Below are 19,044 nucleotides of genomic sequence, written 5' to 3' on the forward strand. Positions count from 1 at the left end.
GGCATTCTATGCCTTCTAACAGGCCTCGCTCTCATCTCAATGACAGCCCTGCTACACCTGTGTGCTAATGACAAAAACCAAGTGCCAGAAAATCTTCAGGAGGAGACCTGCAGCCATAAGGTGGCAGAACAGAATCACCCAGAAAGGACTTGTATTGTCAGTTGAATAGGTAATGTAATGTGCTTGTTATGGGCCCAGGGCTCCCAGCCTGAGAGGGCCCAGGCTTTCCCAGGCCAGGCCTCGTTCCTCTTTGGTCTCTAACAATCCATGATTGTGTAACCCTACCTACCAATAAAAAAGTTTTTGAACAAACACTTAAATCTGTGTATGCTTTTAGTTTATAAATTATTATGCATCAGTTTATAAATGTGTATGTGTTATAAATCATGCAAACACTGAAAGGAGACAAAAATAAATACGAATAAAAGTTATAATGGTTTTATAATGTATACTGCAGTAGATCATTGTATGTCTCCTACTTAGGGAACCACTGCTGCTTCTGTCATTTCTAATGTCTGCAGTCTTCTGCCCTGGTGTCCAGCTATCTGGAGAACAATCCAAAAAAAGCATGTGTCTTCAAGATGAAATCAGATCCCTCATTTTCTTTGAGGTTTCCATGTTTATTCTTCCTTCCTTTTCTTCAGAAAGCATCCTCCATACTGTGTCCCACATATACCCTTGTGTTTGCTTGAGGTTAGGACAGGGTTTTTGTTGTTGTTGTTGTTGTTGGTTTGGTTTTGTTTTCCTAAGTAAGCTCTAGACACAATGTGGGGCTTGATCTCATGACCCCAAGAGCAGGAGTCCCATATTCTATCAACTGAGCCTGCTAGACACCCTAAAGTTAGGGCAGTTTAGATCTGATGGCCTGGGAGAAGCACCTCCAAGACCACACACATCCTGATGGGGTATTAAAAAGCCAGGGATTCTGCCTTGTAGATGGAAATGGCTTGGGTGCAGGGCTCTAGTATAGTTTGCTGCATACAGACCATCCCAAAATGTCGGAACTTACGGAACTTAACGTTTTGTGACAGTGACAGTGTTAATCACCTCTGGCTGTTTCTGTGTTAGAGAATATTTGTTCACTCAACAGCTTTTTACTGAGTGCTTGGGCTAGATAGTGATCAGAGCCTGGGGCTAAGCAATGCACCAGAGAAACAATGTCTCTGCTGTCCTGGGGTTTAGAGTCCAATGTGTATGTGACAGATCACAAACAAGCAAACAGTCCTCTTTTGAACAATCTGCAGGCAATCGGTGAAGAGTTATATTTTTCCTCTGCCCCTGAACCCAACCTGTTTAAACATGCTATGTAGACTAGTTGAGCAATCTAGGCAGGCCCTATAGTGTTTTGATCCTAAGATTAAAAAGTGCTTTGGTTACTTTTAGTCACACAAAAGTATCAGTTCAGAGTCTGTATCTGAACTGGAGAGGGGGATGAGAAAATTAAGGGTCAGGTACGTCTTGGCTTCTTCTGCCAGTGGCAGTGTTTAGGATGATTTTCTTCCTTTTGAGGCTTTTGTAGACTTCTCCAACATGCCTTGCTGTTCCTTCTTCTCAGCACCCCTTCCACTACATGCTCTGATTGCCTTTTAGCATCTGTATTTAAACCCATGCTTCCCATTGCCTTCTGCAGAGATTGCTTTGCCCCTTGCCACTCTTGGGTGGGTCCTACTTAGATGGTCTTTCACCTTGCTGGGAAACATGGAGAGCAGATAGCTGAGTACTGGGGACCTCTGTCAAAGTTGAGACAGAAAGATTCCTGTATGAATATCTGGTCACAAATAAACAAAAAAGTGCTGATGTGGGTAATGTCACACTGTGAAAATTTTGAGAAAAGGTACAGAGTGGTGAAATGTGGAGAATGGTACAATGTGGTGCAAATGAACATATGCTTTGGAGTCAGATGATGAGGCTTGGAATCTGGACTCTGAAATTTGTTTACTAAAATTAAAAGAAGAAAGTTGTAGCCCGAATATACAGGATGTAAATTTTGCCACTTTAATCATTTTTAAAGTTTACAGTTGAGTGGAATTACATCCACATTGTTGTGCAACCATCACTACGTCCATCTCCAGAACTCTCCATTATCGCAAACTGAAAGTTTATACTCATTTTACAATAATTCCTCTCTCCCAACCTGTGGCAACCACCAACGTGTTTCCTGTCTCTATAAATCTGACTTGCTCTAGGTACCCTCTGTAAGTGGAATCATACATGATTTGTCATTTTTGAGTCTTCTGACATTTATTTTTGCAAGCATAGGTTAAAGCTAAAATCTATCTTATGAGGACATTTCTTGTGAGAGAATCACTTAGGATAATCCTTGGCACAGAGTGTGCCTGCAACACTTTTTTGCTTCACTTCATCTGATTTATTTAGAAACGGTGGAAAAGGACACGGATATCGGACGCCTGAAAGAGTGCGCGCCTGCGCTCTGTGCTCTCTAGAGGGCGGACAAGGGCTTTGCGCTGACCCGAGCGAATATCTCGCGAGACTGTCAGACGTGTGGCGTGAGGCGTGGGAGGAAGGTTGTGCTCTCGCGAGAACTCTTCCTTTCGGCTCCTTACTTGATCCGGCCGGTCTCTCTCCCACGAAGCTTCCACTCCGATCGCCAGGGGCGGCCACTTGGAGCTGGTAAGAACCGCAGGTCGAGGGCTGGTCCGGGGTGCCATGACCGCTTGTTCGCCGGGCATGGGCCTGCGCTTCCCGGCGGGTCTTTACCTCAACTCGTCCGCCCCTCGGAGTAGGGTGGACTGTTGGCTGCTCTGAGCCTGTCCCTCCCCAGCGCTTGACACGAGCTCTGCCAGGGGATCACCACCTTCTGCCCGCCCGCCTTCTCCCGGCCCCGGGAGTGACAGCAGCAAGGTTTAGCGTGCCCTCGCCAGGGCCTCATGGATGCGAAGAGGTCCCCGTTTTCCAGAACGGGCGCAGAGCATATCCATTCCCAAACTGTTGGGTGAAAACGCGAGGAAGATGATGTTTTTTCGGCCGTCTGTGTGCCAACACAGCGTTACCTACCCTCTCATGTAATACTCCCCACAATCCGAGAGGTAGCTTGATTCTCTCCTTTTTTACAGAGAAGAGCACGTTTGCTCATTCCTTGATTCATCCCACCAGCGATCATTTATTCATTGCCTACGTGTTCAGCCTTTGTTGAGGCCACAGCAATGGGGGGGGGGGGGCACAACGCTTATTTTCGTTAAAGTAAATTCCTGTGGCGGGTAACAGTAATATAAAACAGTCTTAGTGCCATGTGATGTAAGATGGGATGATGCGATCCAGAATGACAGCGGTCAAAGCTGTCTGTCAGATGGAAAAAGCAGCTTTTTCACAATACCTTTTTCCGGTGTTTTCTAATCAGGATAAGGTTCACCATCGCATAACAGTATTTTGGATAGGTTTATCTTTCCACCGCCAGCTTGGTGATCTGGAAATGTGGTTGTAAGGACTCTCGAGTTTTTTCCTGGGGTGAGGATGAGACAGGTAATCATGGTTGCCTCATTTTTGTACTGGGGTCCTAGCGTGACATTTCTGAACTTTAAAGACTGTCAGACCCTCTAAGGAAGACTTACGCAAATGCTACCGTGGTGGGGCTGGGGGTGCATGTGCCTTGCGGCTTACGGAAATTACTTGGTTTGCTCTTTGGAATGTTTGCTAGCTTGCCTCTTTGTTAAGAGAAGTGAGATAATATATTTAAGTTCTAGCCCAGTAATATTCCTCACATTTTATTTTTCCTTCCCCCTCTTCTACGGGACTTTTGTCCTTGGGTGGGCAGGGAAAATCCTAGGGGTTTAAAGTTTTGTGATATTTTGTGTCTAAATAAACCTCTACAATTACATTACTACTGTTGGACAGGTAGGTATTTAAAAAGTGGAAAAGCACAGTGAGCTGTGTAAGGGAAGGAAAATGTGATTCTCAGAGGGGGAGGAGATATCCTATCTAGAATTACATAGGACACGCCTAGCCACCCGATTTAAATCAGCTTAGCTGTGCCAGAATTTCAGGAACCTGTGGAGGGGCTTCAGAAAACTGCAGGATATTCTGATACATCCCTACCCCCATCTAAAAATCTCTTGGCTCATGTTTTATAATACTTTCCTTCTGAGAGTAATGGTTAGCATACTGGAAAAAATTCAGAAACAGTCATCATTGCTGCTGGTGTATTTTTAACTCTCAGTGTCTTATTTCAAAGAATTAGTATGTTCTGCTGAATTTTTGGTGAATCAGTGGCACAAATTCTCCTCTAGGTAGGAAGTTCACCATTGTGCTCAGGGACTGTCATAAGTATATGTCAGTGTAGTCACTCAGTAAATATTTGTTGAGTAAATACATAAACTCTTAGTATTGAAGTGATCCCTTTAACATATATTGTGTGGCTAAAGACTTTAGACTCAGACCTGAGATTAAATCTTAGTTCCTCTACCTGGAAGCTTGTGATTATAGGTGATACATATTTAACTTCATCAAGCCTTACGATCTTTATTTTTATTTTCTTTTTAAAGATTTTATTTATTTATCTGACAGAGAGACAGATAACACGTAGGCAAAGAGGCAGGCAGAGAGGCAGACAGAGAGAGAGGAGGAAGCAGGTTCCCCTCGGAGCAGAGAGCCCCATGCTGTGCTTGATCCCAGGACCTTAGAATCATGACCTGAGCGGAAGACAGAGGCTTTAACCCACTGAGCCACCCAGGTGCCCCTAGACTCTTTATTTTTAATGAATTGTGGTGATAATATGTACTTTAAATGTTTGTGGGGACTAAATGGAAAGTTTAAAAAAAGAAACCCTTGGCACATAGATGTATTAAATACTTACTGAATTCATTCAGAAAATATTTATTGAATACCTACTATATAACAGTGTACAAAAAGACAAAGTTCCTTCCTGGGTAGAACTTACCTTCCTAATGTGTTTTCTGAAGTGGGGTCAGAAAATAAATGGTTTCTACATGTCAGATTATCATAAATACTGTAGAATATATTAAGGGGGAGTGTATGGAAGAAAGATTTATTTTGTATAGGATAGTGAGGAATGGCTTCACTGCAAAGACAGCCTAAGTAAGTAGTAGTCAGACACCCTAAGGAAGTGAAGGAGTGGGCATATGGATATCTGGAGGAAAGTGCAAGGGCCCTGAGGCAGAAGTATCCTTGGTATGCTGGAGGAGCAGCAAGGAGGCATTTGTGGCTGGACTGAGTAAGCAAAGAGGTGAGGAGAGAGGAGTAGGGAGCAGTCATGAGGTTTCTGTAGGGATACTGGAGAGATACAATGGTGACTTATTAAGTTGATGAGCTACATAATAAAATGTGTTATTATCATTCTACCATCATTTAACTCTCACCAGAAGTAATAAAAATAGCTACCTATTATACTAATATAGGTATCCTCTGGTTTTTTAAAGCTTGCATTATGCCACTTTGCTTTATGAAAGACCTGCATTTGTGTCTGTTTTCGATAAGTGAAAGAAATCCAAAGAGGATTTTGCGTTTTATAAAAAAGGGCAAAAACCCAAAAATGATGTTCAGCATTTGTTTTGTTGAGGCAGTATGCAGTATGCGCCCCAGCAGCTAGAGTGGCACTGCCAAGCTCCTTCCCTGGGAGTTACACTCAGCATCTCAACATCAGGCCACCACAGCTTTGAACTGTGTCTCTGAGGACCAGTGCTTTATCTCAATTAATTTTGTGCATCTGACTTTTTCAGTAGCCGGAGCCTCAGACAATAAAGATTTATCACTGTGCATGATACACAATAGAACGTGCTCCTGGTTCAGAGAGCACTTTTTTAGGCATTGCTGAAACCAGTGAATTTAGTACTTTTGTTTGCATACCAGGTAGGTTGCAAGTCTAAAGTGATTATAATCAGGTATGTATGTATGGATTGTATGTATTGGATTAAGTTCAGTTTGATGGAGGCACTATAGATGTCCATGGCATTTTTGTTACTATTCCTGCTACTTTCTTAAAGCTTTTATCTACAACTTAGATTTTGGCTTTGTTTTCATTATGGATATGTCTGAATGCTTTGTTTCAGCATAGAACACACGAACAAGGTGAGTGGCCTAGGTGATATGGGGGCCAAGATGAGCACTTTTACTTGAGTAGCTTTAGATAGTGTCTCTAAATAGTGTGCTTGTCAGAGGAGCTGCTGCTGTATAGTTCTTCTCACCTTGTCTTTGCTTGTTAAATTTTAATATTTGCTATAATTTATAAAAATCACATCAAGTCTACAATACCTCAGAGCCTGACATGGTAATCATCCTCTTTGAATTAGGTAGATTCACTGGCAAGAGAATAAAATAGTTATTTTTTTAAAACAGTGTTTCAACGTTTTTTTTTAATTAAGATTTTATTTATTTGGGGGCATCTGGGTGGCTTAGTGGGTTAAGCCGCTGCCTTCAGCTCAGGTCACCATCTCAGGGTTCTGGGATCGAGCCCCACAGGAGGCTCTCTGCTCAGCAGGGAGCCTGCTCTTCACCCCCACCCCCCGCCTGCCTCTCTGCCTGCTTGTGATCTCCGTCTGTCAAATAAATAAATCTTTAAGAAAAAAGGATTTTATTTATTTGACAGAGAGAGAGAGTGCGCGCATGAGTGTGCACCTATGAGGGAGAAGCAGGCTTCCTGCTGAGCAGACCTCTATGTGCAGCTCTATCCCAGGAGCCTGAAATAATGACCTGAGCCTAAGGCAGATGCTTAACCTACTGAGCCATCCAGGCATCCCTAAAATAGTTATTTTGAAGCCGTTCTTTTTGATTCTGATGTGAATGATTCATTCTAATTCTCTTAGCCATTCTTATCCCAAGTCATCATCCCTGATTTTTGCCTGGCTTGATTATTCACTGGAATCAAGATGTTATTCTCTGGTGGTAGAAGTATGTCTGGGGACACTTGAGACGTACTATTCCTCTTACCCAGTGCCTAGAGTACTCTACAGATGTGACAGTTTGGTTCAATGAAGGAGTGAACTGACCATATAGGTTAAAAGGTTTTTGATTGCCAGTTTAGTTGCAGATAAGAAATTAAGTCTTTTAATACAAGTACTGATTTCATAAGAACATAATCTTAGGTGTATTTTGAATTTAATTTTGACATTATTGCTAGTCCCCTGGGCTTGAAAGAAAAAAATTATTACTTGTTCACTTCCTGTTGGAAAAAACCACAAGATATTTATCATACAATTAGGGATAAAATGGTATTATTGCTGTGATGGTAGATGTTTTCCTATCCTTGATTGTATTATGGGCAGAAGTTTCAAGTTGAAAATAGGGCCCCAGTTCTGAAAGCCAACCAAACTGTTGTGGTGTCAGCTAGAATTTCTGTGGTACTGCAAAAATCTTAGGAAAAAAAAATCCTGAGTTGGCTCAAGTACTTAACTGTGCTGAAGTACAGTTAATATTTCCCCCTTTAACTCACAGACTTCCTGATGTTTGTGAGTCTCTATAGCTGAACTTTGGCAGGTCTGGACTGAGGAAAGATGCTTTATCTCAGTGCCTGTTCTGGGATCATGGTGTCAGTGGCAATACCCTTGCTAGTTTTGTCTTGTTTCAGAGAAAACTAAAAGTAGCATTACACTAGAAACATTTCCACTTCTGAAAAACCTTCCTGAATTAATGTAGGCCTTAAGTGTGACATCAAGTTAGTTATCTATGTTTAATGAAGAACTATACTTAATCTGGCTAGTCTGAACTTGAACATTTGCTTATCATTTATTCATCTATCCATTTATCAAACATAAGTTAAGTCTTTGTTAAATTTAGGGTCATAGCACTGTACAACTTCAGGGACACCATTCTCTTTATGTCAGTGCAATAGAGCATGTAAAGTGAAGAGGGTTGGTAATGCCAAGACACCCTTATCAGGCTATCTGTTCAGCATTAGGGTGTACAAAGCCAAATAAAACATGATACCTTCTCCTGGAGGTCTCAAGCTAAGGAGGCAGACATGTAACATGTAATTAGAGTAACATGTTATAGGTGTCATGCTGGAAACCTGTCCTGATTAGAGTGGGTCCAGAGGAAGGAGCATATAACTCTGTTGGCCCAAACTAGTGAGGAGTGGGGTTGCTGGGTCAGGAAAGGCGTCAAAGTGGTGGGACTTGAGCATAGTTAGAAAAGCATACAGGTAGGGAGAAGGGAACTGATATTGCTGGTGGAGAGCACTGGGAGAGCCAAGCTGGACAAGGTGAACCAGCCTGGATGATTGTGGATAGAATAGCTGTGTAGCAGGTCACAGTGTGGGGCTGCCCTGAGGAGATAGCAGAAGAATCATGTTGGAGCAAAAAAATAGAGAACTTTATTAACTTTGTAAGAAATTTGGACTTTATGGGAGCCTGGGTGGCTCAGTGGGTTAAGCCTCTGCCTTTGGCTCAGGTCATGATCCCAGGGTTCTGGGATCGAGCCCCGCATCGGGCTCTCTGCTCAGTGGGGAGCTTGCTTCCTCCTCTCTCTCTCTCTCTCTCTCTGCCTGCCTCTCTGCCTACTTGTGATCTCTCTCTGTCAAATAAATAAATAAAATCTTAAAAAAAATTTGGACTTTATCCTATAGGCAAGTAGGGAGTCATTGGAGAGTTATAGTTTATGTTATCTCTAAATGAGATGATCTGCTAGGAGTGGATGGTTCTCTTGTTCTGAGACAGCATAGAAATCTTGAAGCAGAAGAGAGGTAAAATAGAAACATTTTATAAGGATGTAAGGGCAAATAATGAAGTTTAAGGGCCTTCAAAGTAGTTTGAATGCAGAATTCTAGATTTCTTTTTTTTAAGATTTTTTTATTTATTCTGGGCGCCTGGGTGGCTCAGTGGGTTAAAGCCTCTGTCTTCAGCTCAGGTCATGATCCCAGGGTCCTGGGATCAAGCCCCACATTGGGCTTTCTGCTTAGCAGGGGGCCTGCTTCCTCCTCTCACTCTCTCTCTCTGTCTGCCTCTCTGCCTACTTGTGATCTCCGTCAAATAAAAAAATAAAATCTTTTAAAAAAAGATTTTTTTATTTATTCACTTGAGAAAGAAGCAAGAGCATGAGCTGGGAGGAGGAGCAGAGGAAGAAGCACACTCCCCACTGAGCAGGGAGCACTACCGAGGCTTGATCCTAGGACCCTGTGATCATGTCCTGAGCTGAGAGCAGACATGTAACCACTGAGAAACCCAGGCACCCCTGGAATTCTTCTGGATTTTTATGATTTTTTCCTCCACAGTCTTTATGTTTATATAAAATTGAATAAATCACATCATTTAATAACAACTAAAGCTGGCATAAGCTGACAGAACAAACACTAACTCTCAGTTACTGTAACTCAGGAATTCAAGTGAGGAAGAGCTGGTGCATTTAGTGTGTGGAGGCGCTGGTCAGGATCTTTTAGAGAGGGTGTAGAGGCTACCGGTTATGTAGGTGATAGCACAGTTTCTACTGTATTTACACTGTATTTTATAGGGGCATCTAAAAGATGAAAGTTCTTGACATCAGTTATATTTTAATTGAGAATTCCTCCCTTCTAGCCATTTGACTTCAAGTACAAAAGGCCAGAAAATTTAAACTTTAATCATTTAGAAGTATGTCTAATTTTTCATCTTTACAAAATGTGTTATCCAATGAAGAAGAAATTGTTTTCTCCTTATTTCTGGTAATTAATATCTGAAACGGGATCCCAGAAACTTTGTGCATCATAGATAAAACAGAGCCTCCACAAAGTCTGTTCATCTGAAATCTGAGGGTTTCCTAATTGAAGGTGATGGCCATTAGTGTTTCCTTTGTCTTTTTTCATATGGTTTTGCTTTACTCTTACTATTTACAAAAATAAAACTATTTTTGTGTATGCACATGAAACCATAAGCATAGACAAGAGCAAATTTTTTACATTAATAAAATGGATTGAAAGGGAATGACTAGTGCTGTCTAGATTTTGTCTTCTGGCCTGATTGGATATACAGGCTGTAAGGGTTGTTTTTGGAGAAAAGGACACCAAATTAGTCGTACTATGAGCATGATAATCAAACAGGAATACTGTATGCCAGGTACTGTCGTAAACATTTTACATATAATTCATGTAATTCTCATTGAGTTGGCGACAGTAATAATGGACACCTGGAACAAAAGGCGAGGGCTGAACTCCAGCTGTGCTGACAGTGGTTATCTCGGAGGCATAAACTACTGGGCAGGGACATGCCAAGAATAACTCGGTAAGCCTTCAGAAGACCCACGGTTGTTATTTCTCTGTAGTGAAGAGCAGCAAAATCCTTAAGCCGTAGACGCCTTGACGACTTGGAGCGCGGAGCGGGGTGGACAGAGGCTACGAGCTGGAGCATCTGGGTCTAGGGGAGTTTGGAGAGCGGCCCCTGGGAACCGACTTCCGGAAGCGGCGGGGCGGGGAGGGAGGAGCCACGCCCGAGCTTTGCCAGCTGCTGCGGGGGCCTGGGGTTGTCGGGGGAGGGGAGGTGCCCGAGTGGGCGGAGCCTCTCTGCTCGTCCCCGGCGCCGACGTGCGCGCTCCCAGCCGCCGAAGTCTGCGGCCAGTATCAGGCGGGGTGGGACGTGGCTCGTGGCCTCGGGAACCTTCGGCACTCCAGTCGTGGTCAAAGCGGCTCCGGTTCGGCAGGCTGGTCGCGCGGCGGAGACCCGCCTGTGAGGTTCGTTGGGTAGTCCAGGGGCGCTGCCGGAGCGCTTGGAGACTCTTACCACGCTGGGGTGGGGAAGGGGGCTCTGCGGCCCCGGCTGTGCGCATGCGTGCTGAGCGGTGACCCCTGAGGGCTGCGGGTTCCAGGGACCGTACCGCGGCTTCGTAGGGCTACTGTGCTCTTAGAAAGTGTTGGGGAACCTGGAAAGTTGCATGAATCATTGTTGCTTTTAACTAGAAAAGTCTTACTTGGCATTAGGTGGGGAATTTTGTAGTCGGTTTGCAGTTACTGCTTCGGAAAGATGATGTGCTCGGTTGCTGTAGTTAACAAGTATACAGCGAAGTAAACTCTGAAGTGTAAATCTTAAAATATGCTATCGTGATTTCGTGGTTACTTATTTTGTGTAAGTCTCTTCAGGTATTAACCTTTATTTGCGAGGTGTAAAAAAAGTTACGGAGAATCAGATCCTGAATTTCAAAAATACTTGTGTTCGTAAAGAATTAAAAGTGGGCTGAGGCTAGGGTAGGACATACATAGCATTTGAGTGAATGAACTGTGAAATAAAAAAATAACCTTTTTTAAACAATAACGTGTGATGAAGAAATGTCTCAAGGTAATGTGGAATATTAATTACTTCATAATTAATAATTTTTTTTCCGGAAAATTCTAATCTATATTGTCTCATCAAAGATAACCAAATTGGCAGTATTTCAGATTTAGTAATCCATACAACACAGATGTATGCTGTGGATTGCTTTTTCAGGGCGTGGGCTTCTAGCAATGATTTGGATGCCAGGAAAATAAAAAGTGGAAAATTTTTTTTGGAGAGGAGGGGCAGGTGGAAAGGGTGACAGACAGTGAGAGCTAGAAGGTGCAGTTAGAGATGACCTGGCCTAAGCCTTCAGATAGACAAATGGAACTTCGATTGTGATACAGATGAGGGATCAGAATCAAGGTCGCTTGCTGTGCCCTTCATACTTGGCACTGGTATTTGGCAGTGTTTTGATTATTCCGAAACTATCATGACATGCACAGGTACTATTTGTTAGCATTATCCAAGGAAGAAGTTCTAAATATAGTCATAATTTCATTGGGGAGGGTATGTACTATGGTGGGTGCTGTGAATTGTGTAAGACTGATGAATCACAGAGCTGTACCCCTGAAACAGGTAATACATTATATGTTAATGTCATAATTGTCATAATTTATTGAGGATTATGAAAATGGACAGAATCTTGGTGGAAGTTACTCCAGTAGCATGCCAATGGAATGTTCATTCTTGGTTTTTTTTTTTTGGGGAATGTTAATTTCAAACTTCAGTATTGGCAAATAAAAGTAATTTGTGGGTGATAAGACACTAAAGGAAGAACAAGCTGGTCAGAGAGCATCCAGGACTAGACCTTAGGAACTTTAGTTCTGAACTCAAGCCTGTGGTCTTTAGATGGGTTGTTTAAATTGTCTGGGCCTTAGTGGCTTCATCTGTAAAATGAGAACAGTCTACAAAAGAGATGGCTAAGAGATTTTCAGCTTCAAAGTGTGGTTTGTGCTGGTCACTAGAGGGTTATAGCTTTTTGGAAATTTTATGGTTAAACCGCATGATAATGATTTAGCTTCATTTGTGGTTGGTTGCTCAATCCTGGTTTCATGATCTTTGGGTTTCATAATTAGATTTGTGCAAATATAGCATGTATAGTTTGTAGAACTCTTTGGGGAGAGCTCTAGGTTTTTCTGGAGCTTTCTTTATTTGAGGGGTGCGTGTATCTCTCCCTTCTCCTTCCTCCTCCCCTCCAAACCTAGTAGGACATGAATCCTAGAGGCAGGAAAGTTTTAGAAGCACTTAAACTTTTGACTTTGTCTAAAAAAATGTACATTTAAGACAGTCCTCTGTTGAAGGTGGTGGGGCAGTGACAGATGGGCTCTAAAGACCCTTATTAACAAGATGACTGCGTTGAAGGATAACATGCATAAACATGTGATAAATATGTGGGGAAAATCAGTTTTGTAACTTAAATCTCATCCTGCCTTCTGTTCATAGCTGATAAAAGAGAAAACCCAGTTTGTGTACTTTTGCCATTTTTTGTTCCTATTGAATAGTTTTTATAGTACTTGTAATTGAATTCAGAAGACCTACTTTAGGGATCTAGTAATAATAGCACTTTTATGCATTTGACTTTGCCACCTGTGTGATCTAGAGCTCGGGTTTGGCATTGTGAAGTACATTTTAATTTATTATTTATATACTTATTTTTTAAAAAAGATTTTGGGTTTTTTTTTTTTTTGGTCAGAGGGAGCGTGAGTGCACACAAGCAGGGGGAGCAGCAGGTAGAGGGAGATGCAGGCTCCTCGCTGAGCAAGGAGCCTGATGTGGGACTTGATCCTAGGACTCTGAGATCGTGACCTGAGCCAGAGGCAAACACTTAACCGACTGAGCCACCCAAGTGTCCCAGTACATCTTAATTTAATTTTATTGATTGCATTTTACACTGTGCCAGGCATTATGGCATTCCATACAAATGATGAAGACCTAAGAATGGGAAATTTGGCACAAGAGAAAGTTGGTTAATAATTGGAAAGACAGCTAAATATGCCTTGCATGTAACTTTTAAGTGCAAAGTGAAGCAACTTTTGGTAATGAGGTGACACTAGCTCTCCACATATGAGCCAGCAGTTCAGTTGTGTTGCACAGGTATTGTTCAGGGTCTCGACAGTGTGCACTAAGTGTACACTAATGCCTGTGCTTAAAACAGGTCAGTTTTACAGTGTGAAAAAGAAGTTAGCAAAATAGTTACAGCTGGCCTTTTGAGGGTTAAAAAAAAATTCCACAAAGATTTCTGTCAAATTTAGTTATGGAGGCCCTTCCTTTTTAGAGGTCATTATGGGGAAACAGATTGAGATAGCGAAATAACAGGGAAGTTACAAAGTTTCCTGAATCTTTCAGTTTCTTAGAGGATCTCTAGTTCCTCAGTATGTATCTTTCCCTGAGATTCTCAAAAGAAAGCCTATTAGGTTTCTTCTTCCCATCATTTTATTTAAGGATGGGGGTCATACCACTTTTGTCCCTTCCCAGCTTTTAGCTAGCTATGTGGTCCTGAACCCTAGGCTTGCAGGTACAGTCTAGGCCAGAAGTCACTTGCTTTCAGATGAAGAGTCAGCCTTTTGGGGGACTCTACACTGGGTAGGCTGCCATTCAGCCAAAAACTGGCTTCTTTGAGAAGGTCTCTGCCTTCAGAACTGACAGGAGGTTCTTTCACATGTTCCCTCAGATGTCTCCTGGTAATCCTCCTCTACTCCCTTTGGGTGATTCTGAACAAATCTAAGTCTTTTCAAGCGGTCACCAAGTATTTGAGTGTTGTAATCAAGTCCTCCCAGAGACTTATCTAGGCTAAACAGCTTCCCTTCCTGGAGAAATTTTTCATGGTTTGAAGGTCCCTTTGCCTGTTAAACTGTGTTAATCAGAAAGAAATTTTAAATTTAGTTTAATAAACATGGAACAGCTTAGTCCTGTGACAACCACTATACTGTTGGTAAATGCAAATGGTGTGTTTTCTCTCGGACCCAGCACAGTGCTAACTCATATAGAGGTTATTTTCAATTAAAAATCTTCATCCTTTTAAAAAACATTTTATTCTCTTCCACTTTGTCCTCCCCCATTCAAGTTTTAAAAATTTACATTTAGTTTTATCAAATTTAACAGCTGTGTAGAGATTGTTGTGGAATCTTTTTATCAAAGTCACTTGTTAACTGCAACTGTAATATCTGCTTTCTGTTTTGTTTTTTTTTTAAAAAATCCATGTAATTAGGGAAAACAGGGGAGTTTGGGGGAAAACATACCTCTAAAAACTTTATAGACTGGCTTCATTCAGTCTTCTATCCTTTTGAGTTGTTTGTAAAAAATAATCTTAGGATTCCATTTAGTTGTACCTGTTTATCTCATATTCACTTGTCCCCAGAGATAGGATATCACCTTGACACAGGACATACTGTTGAGCATCCAGATAGAGTGTGGCTGCAAGACTACATTGAGTGGCTGGTTTAGTAGAATTGTCTGAGAAGGAGATAACTTTGATGTCATCGGGCTTAGTGAACACCTGCTGAGTTACATTGATTACTGCTTTTCTCTAAGTGTTTAGAAACTATCTCTGATTCTAGATCTATCTACGATAGACACCACACTTCTTCCAGTGGTTTTTGTCAAACTTTTGCTTCATTGTTTTTCCAACCATCTCTGTCTCAGTCTCTTATCATTTTATCATTGCTTGTGTGCTGTTCTTTCCACTTCTGTTTCTTATCACTTGTAAACCCAAGATGATTAGAAAACTCTGTAATTTCTCATACCAGTGCCTGTAAGCACCTCCCTTATATCAGAATCCTTTGAAATTACTTTGTTAGATTTACATTCTTTTTTTTTTTTTTAATTTTTTTTTTTTTTTTAAGATTTTATTTATTTATTTGACAGAGAGAAATCACAAGTAGATGGAGAGGGAGGCAGAGAGAGAGAGAGGGAAGCAGGCTCTCCGCTGAGCAGAGAGCCCGATGCGGGACTCGATCCCAGGACTCTGAGATCATGACCTGAGCCGAAGGCAGCGGCTTAACCCACTGAGCCACCCAGGCGCCCCTAGATTTACATTCTTGAGAGCATCCTACCTATGAAATCATTCCTAAAGCCTTTCTAAATTAAAAAAAAAAAGTCCCACCTTAAAGAAAATAATTTAAAATTTACATTTTCCTAATCAATTTAGGTAAGTGCCAGATCCAAACAATGTTCTTAATTCTCCTTACCAAGTTAGTAGTTTTTAGTTGCTTTTCAAAGTAATTACGAATCCTTCTAGACCTTTCAGAACAAGAACATGTGCTCCCTATGTGTGTTATAAATAGAAACTTGCACCGTAGTGTTCTTTTAACTTCCTGGAGGCCATTTGCCATATCAGTTCAGGAAAATTAGTGCCTTTTTTTTTTAGGAATAATCTGTTCACCTTTAAAATGTCACTCAAGTACATGCATAGAATTGTAGGGTAGGAATGCAGTAGTGGTGGGCAGGGAAGAAGAGGCAGTATTTATTAAGGGTATACTATGTGTCAGGTCTGTGTTGGAGGTAATCTAAGTAAGTTAGTAATTGGGAGCTGGTTGGAATGATCATTTGGGGGATGATTGAAAGGTGGTTTTTGGTTGTAATTACAGTACAATTTAGATTGTTCTTTTTTTTTTTTTTTCTTCCAAAGGAACAGTGAGCAGAATGAGTACCTCACAGGACCAGAGTGGCTGCTCCAGTACTAGAGAGCCCCTTTTGAGGTGTTGTGATGCACGGAGGGACTTGGAGCTTGCTATTGGTGGAGTTCTCCGGGCTGAACAGCAAATTAAAGATAACCTGCAAGAGGTGTGACATGTGCTTTTTTCTTCCCTTGTCTGGACTCTCAGCACAGGGCTAGTTAGAGTATGGCTAAGGGCTTGGCTTCTCTGTGCCAACCAAAAAGTTTCACCTGATGCCTTGCATGGTATGCCTGAAATGTTGGTACCTTTGATTCCTAAGTGAAATTAAGCAGATGGTAGAAGAGTCTGAAAAACCTTGTACTACCTTAAAGAGTTCAGTTCAGCATGCATTTTTAAATTGTTCCTCTGTGTGGTCCCTGTGCCAGATACTGCCCTCAGTAAAAAATAACAAAATGAATGAGTACCATACTTCCCAGCTGTGTGTCCTTGATGCATGAAGGGTGGTACTTCATCATGTCCCCTGCCATCTTTTAACTTAGTGGTGGCATGGTTTTGGTGGTGGCATGGTTCTGTAAATAACTTTATCTGTTAGATCAAGCCAGAATGAAATCTCTTTGTTCCATTGACCTAATATTATTCTATTGGTGAGTGGGAAGACCATGTATTACATGATTTTGAAATACAACTTTATTATACAGAAAAAAATTGTTTTAAAATAGTTTCTTATGTGAATTCTCATGGATAATTTATAGCTGTTCTGATTTCTGTCCTTCGGATTTTTATATTTGTTCTTTTTTGAATTGCTGTTTATGCTTCCAGAAACACTTAGTTTATAGGTTTACTTAAACTGTCTGTCCTTGTGGTCTTCTGTCTGTTCACATGTAGTCGCACATCTCTTTACTGAATTGGCCTCTGTAAATAGATGGCTCATTCATAGAATGAGAAAAGGGATAAGGGCTAGCTATTAAAACTCCTGTCTTACTCCACTGGCAAATTTGTAAGACTTTAGGTTTTCAACTTGTATGGAAAACTGAGGGCCATCAGCATTACATGATCTGTCCTTTTATTTTCTCTTGATTGCTTTAGGTCATCCAAATAAACCTGCTAGTCTTTGGAGAGAGGGAGTATTGAAGGAGGATTTTAGAGCTTATGAATGCTTTTATGGCTGGAATTCTTAAACTGGGTCCATGGTTTTGCTTTGGGGACCATAAATTCCAGAATTAACGGGCAAAATTTTGAGTATATAATATGTATTTTCTGGGGAGATGCTCCATAGATATGATTGGATGACGAAAAGGATTTGTGATCCCCCCCATAAGCTTAAGAAACTCACCATTCTGTGGGAAACACCATTCTTTGAGCTTTTTAACAGCAGTGAGGCTAATAGGTACATGTTTCCTAGGTCAAAGCCCAGATTCACAGCTGCATAAGCCGTCACCTGGAATGCCTTCGAAGCCGTGAGGTGTGGCTGTATGAGCAGGTAGATCTCCTCTATCAGCTTAAAGAGGAGACACTTCAGCAGCAGACCCAACAGCTCTACTGGGTAAGGAGGCTGCAGGGCAGTAATCAGTTTGAGTATGGTTTCTGGTTTCCAAAGAATGTCTTTCCTATAATGTAGCATTAATAAAGATCAGGTATAAGTTTAATTTCAAGTGCTGTTTGTTAACTTGGATATATTTGGTGCTTTTAGTATCACTGGCTACATGGATCCATTTTTCTTACAGTTACTGGGCCAGTTCAATTGTCTTATTCATCAGCTAGAGTGCACCCAAAACAAAGATCTAGCCAATCAAGTTTCTGTGTGCCTGGAGAGGTAAAAATATTTTTTACTTGTTTTGACTTTTGGCTCTTTGATTTGATGTATGTATGTTATTTTTAAAAAGATTTTATTTATTTACTTGAGAGCGATATCAAGAGAGAGCAGGAGTGGGGGGCAGTTGGAGCGGGTGGGGAGAGGGAGGAAACAGGCTCTCCGCTGAGCAGGGAGCCTGATATGGGGTTTGATTCTAAAAGCCCCAATTATAACCTGAGCCTGAGGCAGATGGTTGACCAACGGAAGCACCCAGCTGCCCCAACTTCGATGTATTTAAAAAACAAGTCAATTTTGTGTCTTATTGTATATCTTGGATTTAACCTGACTTCTCTTTTCCTGTGATAAGATCATCTGACTTTATATACTTAATATTATACCTGATGGTACATAGTGAAGTCATCTGCCTTTGATGAGTTTCTTAGAAAAGTAAAGTACAGTCATTTCAAATCATTCACACTTTGGCTTTTGTTTTAGATTAAAATCATTATTCCTTAAAAATAGATTTTATTTTTTCTCTAGACTGGGCAATTTGACCCTCAAACCCGAAGATTCGACTGTCCTGCTGTTTGAAGCAGACACAACTGCTCTGCGTCAGGCCATCACCACGTTTGGATCCCTCAAGACCATTGTGAGTAGTGTTGATCTCTGATAATTCATAGAGCACTTCTCAGATCTGTGGACTCACAGATGGTCTTGAAAATTTTTGCTATGAATAGTGGCTTTCTTGAGCATTTGCTATGCTTCAGAAGTTTCATGTTCTGATTAAGTTGATAGAGCATTAGGCTGGTAGTTCTTGGAATGTGGAACTGACTCACTTAAAATCTCCAGAATTCATCTTGTATCCTTTTACATAACTTTTGACATTTTTCTTATAAAATCTATGACTTGAATGGTCTTTAAAATAAAAAACCAAACGGTCTCATTTGAGTCTTGTAAAAGCGGTAATACTACCAGTTCTGGTGAAGAATTCTCTTGTATAGTGAGTTATGTAGTAGAGAATTCTCAGATTTCATAACTACTTGTGTAGGGCATTGAATTTAGTGTAAAGAATATTCTAGTGAAATGATAATGCTTTGCTTATTACTTTTGAAATTGAGGAATTACAGTTTCACCTTTTTGGGATGAAAGCATAACGTTAATAAATGTGATTAATTTCCTTTCATTTTATAGCAAATTCCTGAGCACCTGATTGCTCACGCTAATTCATCGAATATTGGGCCTTTCCTGGAGAAAAGAGGTTATATCCCATTGCCAGAACAGGTAAAATGTCATTTTTGTTTCTGGTAACTAAGTTATTACTTGGCTTATTTGTCTTTTGGCTTTTGAGTAAATCACTTTTATTTATTTACTTTTTGGTACCATTTATTTGCAAAATGGCACCAGTGGAAATGAGTTAATTTATTCAATTAAACACTCCCTTTGAGACTGA

At 41.0% G+C, this 19,044-nt stretch overlaps 1 protein-coding gene across 6 annotated transcripts in view; it reads left to right on the forward strand.

Moving 5' to 3' along the window:
* NCOA4 (nuclear receptor coactivator 4) overlaps positions 1–19,044 on the forward strand; it is a 62,202-nt gene that overhangs the window by 39,046 nt on the left and 4,112 nt on the right. For 3 of the 6 annotated variants that reach the window (XM_059169618.1, XM_059169624.1, XM_059169619.1), the window contains exons 3-7: positions 15,814–15,968; positions 17,205–17,345; positions 17,527–17,615; positions 18,135–18,243; positions 18,786–18,875. In XM_059169618.1, the coding sequence (XP_059025601.1) occupies positions 15,814–15,968; positions 17,205–17,345; positions 17,527–17,615; positions 18,135–18,243; positions 18,786–18,875 (584 nt within the window). Of the gene's footprint in view, positions 1–2,489; positions 2,632–10,452; positions 10,607–15,813; positions 15,969–17,204; positions 17,346–17,526; positions 17,616–18,134; positions 18,244–18,785; positions 18,876–19,044 lie in introns of those variants that run through there. The other 3 variants (XM_059169620.1, XM_059169621.1, XM_059169623.1) reach the window with 3 other exon arrangements.

Source organism: Mustela lutreola, chromosome 4, assembly GCF_030435805.1.
Source record: "Mustela lutreola isolate mMusLut2 chromosome 4, mMusLut2.pri, whole genome shotgun sequence".
Taxonomy (NCBI): domain Eukaryota; kingdom Metazoa; phylum Chordata; class Mammalia; order Carnivora; family Mustelidae; genus Mustela; species Mustela lutreola.